The 14,759-nt window shown below is 41.7% G+C and overlaps 1 protein-coding gene across 15 annotated transcripts in view; it reads left to right on the forward strand.

Annotated features, from left to right (window-relative positions):
- The window catches only part of INPP4B (inositol polyphosphate-4-phosphatase type II B), a 267,679-nt gene that overhangs the window by 212,878 nt on the left and 40,042 nt on the right, over positions 1-14,759 (forward strand). For all 15 annotated transcript variants that reach the window (XR_015947735.1, XM_088660294.1, XM_088660300.1 and 12 more), the window contains 2 exons: positions 2,590-2,737; positions 13,861-14,033. Coding sequence is in view for 14 of the 15 variants with exons in the window: in XM_088660294.1 (XP_088516420.1) it covers positions 2,590-2,737; positions 13,861-14,033 (321 nt within the window). In the remaining variant the exon portion in view is untranslated. The remainder of the gene's footprint in view (positions 1-2,589; positions 2,738-13,860; positions 14,034-14,759) is intronic.

The raw sequence follows: 14,759 nt of genomic DNA on the forward strand, positions 1-14,759 counted from the left end.
TCTTGTTGATAATTAACCCATGTGCTTTTACCTTATTGCAACAGCTAATCAGAAATCTGAAGCTGTGCAGATATTTTAATCTAGCTTTACCATGTGATTGAAGATCCAATAGTTTTTGAGGGCTAGTAAACATTTCATTGTGTTTGCAAGTATGCAACACATAGCATGGATGCCTGTGGTGTTGTGGTTTATGTTTGCAGTGGGTCAGTGGCAGAGAACACATTCTGAGAATGAAAAAGGAACTGTGGTGGATTAAAGCTGTGACTTCAGACAATTGTGCTTACTTGACTGTTCATTAACAGCAGGTTTTAATAGGCCATGGAAGTTAGGAAACAAGTTTTATGGGGAGAGAATCACATGCCTTAAGCAGTGATATATCAGGTTCAACCAGCATTACACAACTGTTCAGCATGTCAGTTACTTGTAAACTCAACTGTTGGATCTTCAATCACATGGTAAAGTTAGATTAAAATTATGGAGCTGAATTTAAAGATGTTGAGCACAATGCAGTTATTCTTTCTTGATCTCTCAGTGGCTTTCAGTGCTATTGACCATGGTCTCCTTCTCAGCCAACTTGGTGGGATGGGTATAGAGGCACTGTTTTACAGTGGTTCCAATCCTATGGGTTGCTTTCCAAGAACAATAATGAGTGGTTGTCTTTTGGCCCCCTGGCAGATGTGCTGTGGGATGTCCCCAATGCTGTTTAACATCCATATGAAGCAGTCATTTTGAGTAGTCACTCAGAGATTTGGGCCAAGGCCTCATCAGCATGCTGATGATGCCCACCTATACTGTATTTCTCAGTATCACCCAAATGAAGAGAGGCTGTGGAAGCCCTGAACTGGTCCCTGGACTCAGTGGCAGATTCTGAACTGTGGCAAAAATGAGGTGCTGTAGGTGAATGGTTCCCAAGTCCAGATAATTGGTCAATTGCCTGCTTTGGGTGGGGTCATACTGTCCTTGAAAGAGTGGGTTTGTAGTATGGAGGTGCTCCTGGTTCTGTTTTGCTAGAGGCCTTGGTGACCTCAGTAGCTAGGAGTGCCTTTTACCAGCTATGGCTGTTTCTGGATCAGTGTAACCTGACCAGTGGCATCTGTGAGCTGGTAATCACAGGCTGTATTACTGCAATGCTGCACTTGAGATTTGTCCAGAAGTTGTAATTAGTGCAAAATGTGGGCAGTTTGAGTCCTCACTGGGACATGATATAGTCAACATATTACCCCACTGTTGAAAGAATTGCACCGGCTGTCAGTTAGCTACCAGCTAAGTTAAAGGTGCTAGTTTGATGTGCAAAGCCCTATGTAGCTTGGGACCAGGATACCTGAAAGATGGCCTCACTTGTATACCCTATCAATCGCTGCACTCTGCCTTTAAGGGCCTCTTGCAGATATGTTATCAGGGGGTCCATTCTGCATAATGTAGAAATGAGGCATTTTGTGTTGTTGCACCTCCCCTTTGGAATTCCTTCCTTCCTTCATTGAATATTAGAAAATGGCGTTCTTTGGGCACCTACTAAAGGCCTTCCTCTTCCAAGAAGCCTTTTAAGTTGAGATATTTCCCAGTCTGTATCTGTACTGGAATTGTTTTTAGGATGTTTTGTTGCTTTATCATGTGATGCTTGTTGCCCTGTGCTCCTTTCACAGGAAGGGTGGGATATGAATTAAATTTTATATGACTTAAAATGCCACTTCCCACTTGGAGGTATTGAGTATCTTCAGGGACTGGGCCTTCTCGCCAGTTATGTAAACATGTGCTAGTGTACAATGGTACCTCGGGTCACAGAAGCTTCAGGTTACAGACGCTTCAGGTTACAGACTCCACTAATCCAGAAATAGTACCTCAGGTTAAGAACTTTGCTTCAGGATGAGAACAGAAATCGTGGCACGGCAGCAGTGGGAGGCCTCATTAGCTAAAGTGGTACCTCAGGTTAAGAACAGTTTCAGGTCAAGAACGGACCTCTGGAACGAATTAAGTTCTTAACCAGAGGTACCACTGTATTTCATCTTGAAGAAAATAACTATACTCTTCCCTTAGAACAGTGTTTCTCAACCAGTGTGCCTCCAGATGTTTTGGGACTACAATTCCCATCATCCCTAGCTAGCAAGACCAGTGGTCAGGAATGATGGGAGTTGTAGTCCCAAAACATCTGGAGGCACACTGGTTGAGAAACACTGCCTTAGAATATGCATCAGCCCAAACAGTTTCAGATGCACAAGAATAAATTACATAGTTTGCCAAAATAAATTTGAGAAAGTGGGAGCTGTGGTCCACAACTGTATATGTGACATCATATTTATCAGTCTTTGGGGTATTATTATTACATGTGTCTTTCTCTTTGCTGCAATATACTAACATGGATGCTCCTCTTGAATAGTCTGTGGCAATTCTAAATGCAGCGACAATCCTAGAATAATTTATTCTGCAATTGTACCTTTGAAGTAAGTGGCAAAGATCTTCTGCTGAAGTAGATCCAAGACTGGAATATATTGTTTTGTTATTATTCACTATAGTAAGGAAACTAATAAATCTACTGCTGTGTCTTTAAATGCATTTTTAAATATTGAGTGGTGATACTGATACTTTTTTCAGGACAGGGTGTGGGCCAATGTGGGGAAGAGTTTAAACTGCATTATTGCAATGGTGGATAGACTGCTTGAAAAAGACAACATGCCCAGCATCACTACGGAAAATGGAAATGACCCTCTACCAGCAGAGCATGTGGCATCTCATCTAAGTGGTAGGAAGCACATTTTTATTATCATTGAAGAGCTAAATAAAATGAAAAGTCCACAGGAAAGAGAGAGGAGGCGAGTTGGTAGATGAAAGTGCTGGTGGTGTAGTTTTGCATGATTCTGGCCTTGAATGTTGGGAGATTATTTATCAAATTGCATCTCCATAGTGGAGTCAAGAATTGCTTGCAGTGCTTCATTTTGTGTGTGTGCTACAAGGAAACCTCTTTGAAAGAACAGTGTTCTGCTTTGAAGTTTCTGACATATTTTAATCTGCTTTAGGCTCTCCTTGGAAATAGTATTCAGAAGAAGAGTCAAGTGTGCACACACTTAACCCTTACCAGGCTCGGTAGGAAATAGAGGGAAAGGCAGTTGACAGGTGCCTCTTTGGTGTAAATTTATATGCTGTTTTCAAAATAAATATATCATTGTGGTTTGTGCAAACTATCTGAATAGTGGGGTCACAGTCACAACTGGTGACTATGGGAGGTTTGTCCTGTTGTCGGTCACAGTTGCTACTTGCAGTGGAATCCTCTGTATGTGTGTTCAATGGGAGTTCAATGGGACTTACTAGCATGCATAATATTGCAGTCTTAATGTTTACTTTGCACTAAATATGTGCCGGTGGCGCTACAGTAACAAGTGAAAGATGAATCCGGACTCTCTTTTAACAAAAAAAATAAAATAAAATGAATTTTTGATAATGGAAATAGAAGGGCCTGTTCTTCTAAGCATAAGGAAAAGCGTGGTAGGTGGCGCAAAGGTGAGAGTGGGAAAGCAGAATGAAGAGAATTAACAACAAATGACTTATAGGTAGTGAGCTGAGAGCGAGAACCAGATGACAAGGAGCAAATAGGTGGGCAGCTTTTCAATGCAATGAGTGGGAGAGTGAGGTTTTTTTCAGAAAGCAACAGGGATGATCAGAGTCACAACTCTAGGCTAATTAGTGAAGGGAGCATTGGGGGAATCATGAGACCAAAGGAGCAGCTCTAGAAGCATTTTGACAAACAGAAAAAACCAGAAGTAAAAGAACAAGTAGTTTGTGAAGTATATGGCTAAGGCAATATGGGTAGGGTGTAAAGATAAAAGTCAGAGGGTCAAAGCACCACCATTAGCAACGAGGTATGTTTTATGACAGTACTAATAAGATCTTGGGTTTTGTTTACTCTTGAAAATGCATGAGTGACTAATTACCACTATGATCCTGTGCTTGACAACCCACACATATGCACTGTATCTTACTTGTTAAAGAACAGGTTCTGTAGTGTTTTCTACAGTTTGTGTTTAGCCTGCTGGAAGCCGTCCAGAGTGGCTGGGGCTATCCAGTCAGATGGATGGGGTACAAATAATAACATTATTACTATCATCATTGAATCGATAGTTGGAAGGGACCCTTAGGCTCATCTACTCCAACTCCCTACAATGCAGGAATATGCAGCTGTCATTGTGTGCAATTATTTAGAACACTCAAATATTCCAGAAAAAAAACCCTAGTATTTCTCCTGTGACATAAGCTGGAATAATCAAAACTGTCAGGTGTGCAGGACTTCTTCATGGAGATGTCAATTCTCCTGGTGAATATAACATGCAAGCTAGTTTTTAACCATTTCACCTCAAGTGGTAAGAAAAGGCTTTAGGCCAGCCATGCATTTTCTCAATTTTCAAAGTTTGTGAGTGAGAATGAAAGTTGCTGGAGAATATTCACATAGCAAAAGGATGGCAATGAATTTGGAATGAAAGAGCAGGATAAATATATGTCAGAAATGTTTCCATATAAAGCATCTGTGTGGTTTGCTTAGAATAGGTGACCCATCAAGTTCTTTTCATCTGTGCATCTTGACTTTGTGATCTAAATAAACAGGACTGCTACTCACACAAGATCTTGTGATGCTGTCAATTTGTAACATTTCTGGGAATGCAAGTACAGTACTGAGTGCCCAAACTTAGGCATACAGTAATAGATAACTAATATTATGAATTGCTGTGGAGAATGTTCTCTGTGGCTTTAACATTTCTAAAATTCCCCACAGCTTTTGTTGTTGTTGTTTAGTTGTTTAGTTGTGTCCAACTCTTCATGACCCCATGGACTAGAGCATGCCAGGCACTCCTGGCTTCCACTGCCTCCTGCAGTTTGGTCAAACTCATGTTGGTAGCTTCAAGAACACTGTCCCTATAGCTAGGTAAAGGTAAAGGTACCCCTGACCATTAGGTCCAGTCGTGGACGACTCTGGCGTTGCGGCGCTCATCTCGCTCTATAGGCCGAGGAGCTGGTGTTTGTCCACAGACAGCTTCTGGGTCATGTGGCCAGCATGACTAGGCCACTTCTGGTGAACCAGAGCAGCGCATGGAAACGCTGTTTACCTTCCCACCGGAGCAGTACCTATTTATCTACTTGCACTTTGACATGCTCTAACTGCTAGGTGGGCAGGAGCTGGGATCGAGCAACAGGAGCTCACCCTATCACAGGGATTTGAACTGCCGACCTTCTGATTGGCAAGCCCTAGGCTCAGTGGTTTAGACCACAGTGCCACTGACCATTAAAACACTGGTGCTTTTAAACTGTGTGGCACAGCTTTCACCTTGGGATTTTCAGTTGCAATTTCTACAGTAATGTCTTTACTGTAGGAGGCAAAGCTAACATATGCATGATTTACTGTGCATGTACTTGCCACCCCAATTTGCTATAACATTATATATTTGTGGCTATAGTGTGTGTGTATGTGTGTGTGTGTGTGTGTGTGTGTGTGTGTGTGTGTGTGTCCGCCTGTCCGTCCACCCAGCAGGGAGGCTGAATAGTAAGTTGCTTGTAGTAGATTGTGGAAGATAGTTGCTTGTGGAAGATATTATTTTAAGGAAAATTGTTGTTTGGATGCTGTGGAATCAAAATAGAATTTCCTACAAGTCTGTGTGCATTGTGGCACCCTATAGAATAGAATAAAGACCACAAAGCAGTAACACTTAATTGTTTAAATGTTGTTGTTGTTTTGTACCGTTATTTTGATGCAACACTTCTGTGGTGTGGTTTGCTGTTGTTTTACATGCTTGTGGTATTTTATGTTAAAATCTGCCTATCCCTCGATTTATTTCTGAGATAGCTAGTTTTAAATTAGGAATATATTATCTCTGATCCTTCTTGAAGACCAATGTTTGAGTACTTTCTTAAGGCTGAATTTGAGAGATCAGTTTCCATGGTAACTATCTATGGTGTCATCAGCACAGTATTATGATTTCACTGCAGGATAATAAAGCAAGTAGAAAGCATTCATTTTTTAAGGTAGAGGATTGTTGTAAAGCACTGTACGGTCTCTGTGTTTGCAGAAGAAAATTAAAGTTAATATTTTCTATGTCTCTTTCCATAGAATTCAGGCTGTAGATTTCCCTTTTTCAAAATGAAGTCCCAACATTTTGTGGATTATCATACTTGCTATACAGAGAGATTCTATTTATTAAGGGCTGTATTTCTGATCACTCTGTTCGCCAACCCCACTGTCATCCCCCCCCATTAACCCACTATAACTTCCCTTTCCCAGCCCAGGCAACTACTAAGCTCACTTTTCTCTCTTCTGTTCTGCAGCCCCACTTTTAGGGTTGCCAGACTCAATAGAGGACAGGACTTCTGTGCCTTTAATTGCCCTGCTCTCTTTTGAGTCTGGAAATCTTAAAGAGAAACCAGCAGACCCTCTATTGAGTCTGGCAACCCTACCCAATTTGCACCTGTTTTCACCTTCACTCCAGGTGCATGCCTCCCCCCCTTCTTTTGTGGACCTCTCTCCTCCCCCACAAACCACCCACATGTAAACCACCAGAATCTTCCTCCTCCCACACATTGCAACTATGAATTACCCTTTTCACCTTTCACCCAGTTATGAGGGCCCTCTTTTTTCGAACCATTTCATGCCACTGCTTCTGTCTTCAAGCCCATTCCCCTGGTCTCTTTCCCCTCCTTTTTGTGATACCCTTTGTACCCCCTCTTTTCACCTCCACTCCCCTTTTCTTTCTACCTTCCTCCTCACTTTTTTCAATTCTCCCTTGCACATAGATCAGCCCCATATCTATGCCTTATCCTCTTTCCTATTATGCAGCCTCCTCTGCACAACATTATCACCCCCACCCCCTTTTCCCTACCACCACCTCCTCCTTCCTCCTTTTTTCCAACTCTCCCTTTCACAAGACCACCACCCCTTTTCTGTGCTGCTGCTTCTCTTTTACTTTGTAGTCCACTTTGTGCACATACCCGTGTTGATAGGTGTTACTGTATATTTAAGATGAATAAAACCTTAAATGCAATCCCTTTCATTAAGGTTGTTCAGTTACAGAAGGCTAAGTTCAGTTGACGGATGTACATATATGGTGTTCACATGTTAATAAAACATCTCTTCTAAATTACTACATTGTATCTGGAATGTCTTGATGGAGGAGTGAAATAACACCGTGGGAAGGTACTATGGAATGTTTGAGGGCTCTGCATCCTTTATCTCTCTCACATGAAGCAGCTGAGGAGTGAAAGAGGGAGAAGTATAAAACAGCATCTTTCCCCTTTCAGTGTTTCTTCCTTCTTGCTGTACTCAAACAATGGCAGAGATTTGAGTAAAGCAAAGATGGAGAGACTCTGAGCCATTGTGGGTTTTTTAAACACACACACACACCAATTTGAAAAAGAAGCAGTAGCAGAGATGGGTAGATGGCTACAACACAGAAGCCAACACTAAAAGCCTAGCACAACAGTGCATTACCCAACTCTGTACCCGTCTTGCTGTACTCAAACCTTGTTTTAAAATGCCACTACCCCCCATGTCACCCCCTGCTTGCTATAGTCAAACCCCTGACATTGTTTAAAATCTGCACTTTCCCCCATGACTTGGAATATTGGAGGAGGAAAGCACAGAGACCACTAGTTTTCAAAAACGATTTATTGATTTCATCTGTTCAAGAGCTCACAGTCATTCAACACATTCACGTGTGATCTGCAGGGATATAGTCATCAAAGACAGTTGCTCTGTGTAACTAGATGGCTAGTTACTAGCACAGAGGAAGGATAAAATGAGGTGACGATGGACGCTTCACAGTGCTCCTTAAGGTGCTGCAGAGGGTTTTGCCCCCAAATGGCTCTGTTTCTCGGCTTCCTATACTCTCTGCTCAGTCTCTTATTGTGTGACAAGTAGACTGACATATTGATTGTAGACCTTTAGGATTACATACCCCATTTCTGGCTGCATGATGAAAGGTCGTCATCTCTGACCTTATCAGGGTGTCTCTAGGCAAATGGGCACAACTGTCCTGTAATGTGACATTTATCTTCCCAAGAAATATTGTTTCCTAAAATAAAAGCCCTATTTGCCAGAGAGAGCCATCAGCCAACTGGAACTCCCCCCCCCCCGCCTTTTGACAACCTCACAGAACAACTTTTCCAAATATCTATCCTACTCTTATTCATGTAGGTCATAATTGATGGCATTAGAAACAGTAAAATTGTAAAAGTGACAAACTATACATGAATATATATTCCCAAAAATTTCAGACTCTAGGTGCTTGACTGGATTGGATTGTGCGCTGTGACATGGCTGCTAATAGGGCACATGCAATTTTAGGCTGCATTAACAGAAGCATGGTATCCAGATCATGAGAATTAAGGCTTACACTCTATTCTGCTGTTCACGCCCCATCTGGAATCTTGTATCCAGTTCTGAATGCCACATCTGAGAACAGATGCTGACCAGCAGGAACATGTCCAGAGGATGGTGATCAGAATGTAGATGGGGATGGAAACCAAGTCCTGTGAGAAGTAGTTGAAAGAGGTGGGCCTGTTTAGCCAAGAGAAGTTAAGCTTAAGGGGAGATTCAAGCATGGTCTTCAAATATCTGAAGGGATGTCATGCAAAAGGTGGAGCAGAGTTGTTTTCTTTCGGGGGGCAGGACTAGAACAAGTGGGTGGAAGATCTGAAGGCAAACAGATCTTGGCTCAACATTGGAAGAGATTTCATAGAGATTTCATAGCAGTATGAGTGGTTTGACAGTGGAATAAACATGTCTTGGGAAGGTGATAGATTCTCCTTTACCTCATATAAGCTAAGGTTGGACACTGTCACCTGTGTGAAATGCTGCACTTGCATGCTGCATTGTAGAGCCTACATTGAGGAGCTAGTTGGAATAGTCCCTTTCTAACTTTTAAGTACCAGGAGATATTCCTGCTGTTTCTTCCATTCTCCATGCTGGCCTCTTTTCCATGCCATCTATGTCAGCCAGAGGATATGCAGGAGGAGGAGAATGGTGGCAACCATGAATAATATCTAGCTAATATGTTAGACATGTTGTGCTTCCAACTGTGCCTCATACCCATAACATCCAGATGAGGGTTCCAGAAACGCAGCATTTAGACTATCCTGACAGTGCCATAATGCTTACGCAGACAAATCTTCCATTGTTTCACTTCATTTTTATCTGACTCTTTCACCCAAAGCATGGATAGTACAATAATCCATAAGGTTCAAATTATGATCCAGGAATTGCAATTCCACTGGGCTGTACAAGTACAGTATTTTAAAATAATAATAATTTTAAAAACCCACTCTATACTAAATCATACTCAGTTTGTTTTCTGCTGGTAGAAGAATTCTTGGTGGCTGGATGTGTAATATCTTGACATGCTACTCAGAAAGAAAAACTAGATGTGATGGTATGTAAATCACTTTGTAGAATCTTGGAGAACTGTATAGAGAGGCTGAAAAGAACTGTAGTGAAACTGAGAACCTTTCATCTCACTGAGCCATCAGTCCGTAGAAACACTTTTACTCTAGATATGAAATTGACAAGGAACTTCAGACCTCTTGTCAGTTTCACCTCTACGGTGAAAAGGTTCCCTATGACTACTTGACACTTATCGCGGCTCATTGCAGCTTTTTTCCATATGTCTCCTTGATGAAGCAAGATGTTTTATGTTATGCAAAGGCTGCAAAGAGCAGCACCAAAACTCACAGTGAAGGGATTCCCCCCCCCCAGATCCACTGTGGAAGTGAAAGAAAGTTTGACAGCTAACTGATCTTTGCAGCCTTTGCATGGGGGCTGTAGATGTTGTTCAATTAGCCTGAGCTGAACTTGCGTGGTGACTAACAGCTGAATGTGCACCTGTTTCATGAGCAAGTCGGAATGTGGAGAAGGGATAGAGCAGGATGGAATGGATGCCTGTACAGATGGAGATCCATTGAGAGCCAACATGATAAAATGGATAGTGGAAAACTCCATGGACATGAGTAAGATGTTATTCACATTCCTAATTCACAGGGCCCCCAAATGCTGTAAAGTTTCAGGATAATGCCTCAAAGCTGCTCTCCCAGTTGAATTCCTCCTTGAAGTTCTACAATAGCAAATATAATGACAATTAATGTTATTTCACCCCACAGAAAATCAGCTAGTAAAAATAATAAACTACAGTGCTATGCAGAACTTAGTCCTTGAATGTACGAAGTACAGTCCAAATATTGGAGAAGGCATTAATCCATTCCAAAGAGCTTAGGTAATGGGTCCTTAACTAGAATTACATTCATGAAGCAAATGGTTAATTGACTCTGTATTGTATGAATAATCCTGAGCTATGAGGCTTTTATAAATAAAACCTTTTGGTTTAGTATATAATGTATAATTATACTGTATTGAATTTTATTCAAGCTTCTTAGAACTCCAAGGTTTGCCTCACTTGCTTAAATGTGGCATTAATCAAGAAGCAGCATCTTTTCCATATATTTGACCTATTTAATTCCTCAGCTGGTGGCTAGCATGTTGGCAGTATTCACAGTGAAGTGAACAAAAGATTGTTACAAAGATGGGATGAAATTAAGCATATTCCACTGGTTTATGCTACCTTTTTTCTGATCCCTGTTACTAAAGAAAGGTGGTTATTTTCTGTTTTGACGTTGGTTATATACCATTATTTCTGTAAAAAGTGGTGATATTGTGAGGCATCTCTCATATAAAAGAAATTATTTGTGAATGCAACATAAGAATGTCTGCACATTCCTTTAAATCCAAGTTATGCAGGTGTACTAGATATCAGGTAGGTAATTGTTCATATGTTTACATATTGTTATAAAGGACAGACTACCCCATGGTAACTTATGAGGCCCTCTGGGTCCTCTGGGTCAGCAGCTGAGCAGAGAGAAAAGGAAGGAAGGAAAGAAAGTAGAGCCTTAAATACCATTGCAACAGAACAGCCTGTTCTTCAAGGTCTGCAATTGCAACTCTTTCCTCTTCAGAAAGATCTGTTGCAGTAAGTGAAAAATACTCCAGTTGCTTGAAATTTCGAGGGCTGCTGTTTGCACCTTTGCTGCAAATCTTACTGAAGAGAAAGTACGGAGTCTTTGTATTCCCTTCCCCCAGCAAAGCAGAGAGGTAAAGCTCAACTTGTATACCTTGCAAATATGCAAAAAAAGAGAGTTGTTATTGTATTTTGCAATTGCATGCATGTAATTTTCAGTATGCAGTTGCAGAGCTGAGAGGCAAGGTTCCTCTGCTGCTTCAGAGAACTGCAGATTATATTGTACAGCATAGGCTATTCTACTTGAACAATCTGGAGTTGTTTGCTTTTCAGGTCATGATCCTGCCCTCTGCTTGTGGCACACTGAGGCTTGGATATAGGTTGCTGTCAAAGGTGGGAGGCGATGCTTGGCTGTTGTGCCATTGGGCTCTTAAGTACACCTGTGAGCATTGCCTCGAAGCTCCATCTTCAGATGCTACAAGGAAATGGCACAGGTCAATTTCTTGTGTGTTTCTTTTCATCCAGTATAATATCAGAAAAGGAATTGTGCAGATCCCTTCTTGTGAAGGGGCGGTAGTGCATTTGATGCCTAAACATCCCTTCAGAATGTTGGAAACCCCAGAATCATTGAATTAAATAGGCTGGATCCAGGCTAAGTTAGACGTCATTGAAATCAGTGAGGCAAGTTAGCCACAACTTTGTTCAATGGGACCTAAGTTTAACTAATGTAATCTGGACTGAGCCCACCGGGGGGCTCTAAAATGGTGTACACATTACCATGTACTGTAGCTCCAGTACAGTCCGACTGCCGTTGTTTGAAACCATGTACACAGGATGCTAGCAACAATCCACATATTTCCTTTAGCTTCTTGAGGAATACTGTTGCTTGATGTGTTTTCCTTAAAACCAACTTCCAACTTTGAAAATTTAAGCCACATTCACTTCGTAGTTAAGCCGAGGTGTGTACATTTGACACAGCTGTTCATGCACTGATAGCAGCTTCATGACTAAGAGTTGGGGGGGCAGACATTACAGGTGCAGTAGAACCTAACAGGTAATTTGCATTAGGTGAAGACATCTCTGGCCTCTCTCTGGTGCGTACAGCAACATGTAAATGCAACTTGAAATGCAGTGGGGGAAAACGTTTGGAGCTGGTTATGTGTGCATAGCCTAGGATACCAGTTTAATTGAATAATAACTGGTTATATGTTGGTGTTTCAGGCTTATTAAGTGGCTCCACCTACTGGAAATAAAACATAACAGTGGCAAAACTAATCAAAATTGCCATGCAGAGCGATTGGATGGCTTACATAAATAAGAAAAAAAGAAAGGCAATGTTTTCATTAGGGGAAATGTTTCTAGTAGGGAACAATCTTGTTTCTTTGTTCAAAGGCAAAAATGAGGTTACACCTGGGTTTTTATTTCCACTTTTCATCACACCTGTTAATTCAAACTCTGAATTAAAAATGAATTCAAATTGGGAACAGATGAAAAAATAGTGTTATCTATAGTGATTAAAGGAGTAGAAATTAAGTTGGGGGAAAATATGTAAGCACTCTACGGATAGATTATAGAAATTAATGTAGTCATGGGAAAGATTTGATACCATCAACCATGGTATCCTTCTGGAGCAGCTGTCCAAGTTAGAAGTGGGTGGCACCGCTTTGCACTGGTTCAATTTCTACTTGAATTGATGTTTCCAGAGGGTGATGTTTGGGGAGTGTTTTTTGGCCCCGTGGAGCTTTCAGTGTGGGTTAGATTTTATCTCCTATACTATTTAATGACTACATGAAACCACTGAGTGGGGTTATCCAGAGTTTTGGAGTGTTGCCGGCAATATGCTGATGAGACAGAACTCTATCTCTCCTTTACATCTGCAGGTGAGGCAGTGGATGTGCCGGACCGTTGTCTTGTATTGGTAATGGGCTGGATGAGAGCCAACAAACTGAAGCTCAAACCAGATAAGACTGGGGCACTGGTAGTGGGCGGTTCCCTAGACCAGATGGGTGGTAGGTTGCCCGCTCTTGATGGAGTTATACTCCCTCTGAAGGAGCAGGTATGTAGCTTGGGGGTGTTTCTGGATCCATGGCTGTTGCTTGAGGCTCAGGTGGCCCAGCTGTGCCCCTGGATGGAGGGGGCCATCTATGCTATGGCAACCTCTAGGTTAGATTACTGCAGTATGTAGGATGGCTGAAAGGCCTCACAGACATGTTGTGGGTGGTGGTGGAGGATGTAAATGGACTGAATTGCTTTTAAGCTGTGTTGGCATTGTACAGTTGTTGTAACCCCTTGTAAAATTGTTCACAAATAAGAATAAATTGGCAGCCCCCCCCCCCGCCACCATGAATGTCAGAAAGTGAATTTGTCTTATGTCAAGCCGCTGATTAACTGTTTCCTCTCAAAGCCAGTAGGTTTTTTGTTCTCTAGTGTACATCCATGGGTTGTTGGTTTGTTTGTTTTTTACTACATGCAATCACTCGATAAAGAAATCAATATGTTACACTTCCTTAGCTTGACTAGAAGAACAGAGTATCATAAATATTTTGCTCAGTTGACCAAGCATTTCATTTATTTTGTTTTCCAGCTTTGATTTCCTCTCAGGCTGCTGTTACTTTGGGAAGTTCATTTAATTGCATCAACTAGGCTATGGACAAGAAGTTGATTTTTGTGGGTGTGGTGTTGTATTGAGAATGCAGGGATGAGCTGCGCTAATAATCTCATACACTACAAACAGCAGTGTGTGAGAGGAACTGCTGCAGGCACCTGAGCGTAGCTTAGTGTGTGTGCACAAAGAGAAAGGATTACATCCACTGATTTTTCTACTTTGAAAAGGAGATTTTTCTCTACCTTGATCACCATTCTTGATCTCCCTCCTTTGTTACAGGTGACTGGTATGAACAACTTTATCCACTCACAGTTACGCTGAAGGACTGTATTGGAGAGGTGGTGACTAGGGCAAAGCAATCAATGTCTTTTGTTCTGCTTCAGGAGCTTGCATGTAGCTTGCCACAATGCTTAATGCTGACCCTAAGAAGAGATATTGTCTTCAGTCAAGCAGTAGGTGCTTCTTCCATTTCATAAACTTATTTGTTTTGTTTTGTTGCAGAGCTGTCAACTTAAACCGTGAAGCAGGCTTTCATTTTATTTTTGAAAAACAACTTAGCCACCTCCTAGAGTATAAAGGCATGTGGATATCCCAGTGAATGGTATTCTGCCTATAGCATAAGTGGAAAAGTAGATCAGTTCTTTTCTGTCTCCACAAGTGTTGCCTTAATGCTGCAGTACTTCACTGAGACACCAAAGGGCAGGTCCCCTTCTTTCTACTTGTGGAAGGTGTTTGGCAAACTGCTGCTCCCTGAACTTTTTACTGCATGTTTTCAGATGCTCAAGGGCCATTTAGATATAACAGAAAATACACTATTAATCCATGTTGCAAGTACAGGAGATTGTCTTGGTTGTTTCTGCCAATGCTTCCGAAGCCACCTCTTAGGTGTTTGGTGGTGCCTCCAACCATGTCCTGACAGTAGAACACAACTGGTTTTAAACAAGATCTACCCAAGCAGTCTCCAGTTGCTGTTATCATCATTGTAGGCCAGGCATCCCCAAACTTCGGCCCTCCAGATGTTTTGGACTACAATTCCCATCTTCCCTGACCACTGGTCCTGCTAGCTAGGAATCATGGGAGTTGTAGGCCAAAACATCTGGAGGGCCACAGTTTGGGGATGCCTGTTGTAGGCAATGCCTTAGGTGAAAACAGCAAAGACAACACCTCTACGCCACAGA

The sequence above is a fragment of the Zootoca vivipara genome, chromosome Z1, assembly GCF_965207765.1.
Source record: "Zootoca vivipara chromosome Z1, rZooViv2.hap1.1, whole genome shotgun sequence".
NCBI classification, from domain to species: domain Eukaryota; kingdom Metazoa; phylum Chordata; class Lepidosauria; order Squamata; family Lacertidae; genus Zootoca; species Zootoca vivipara.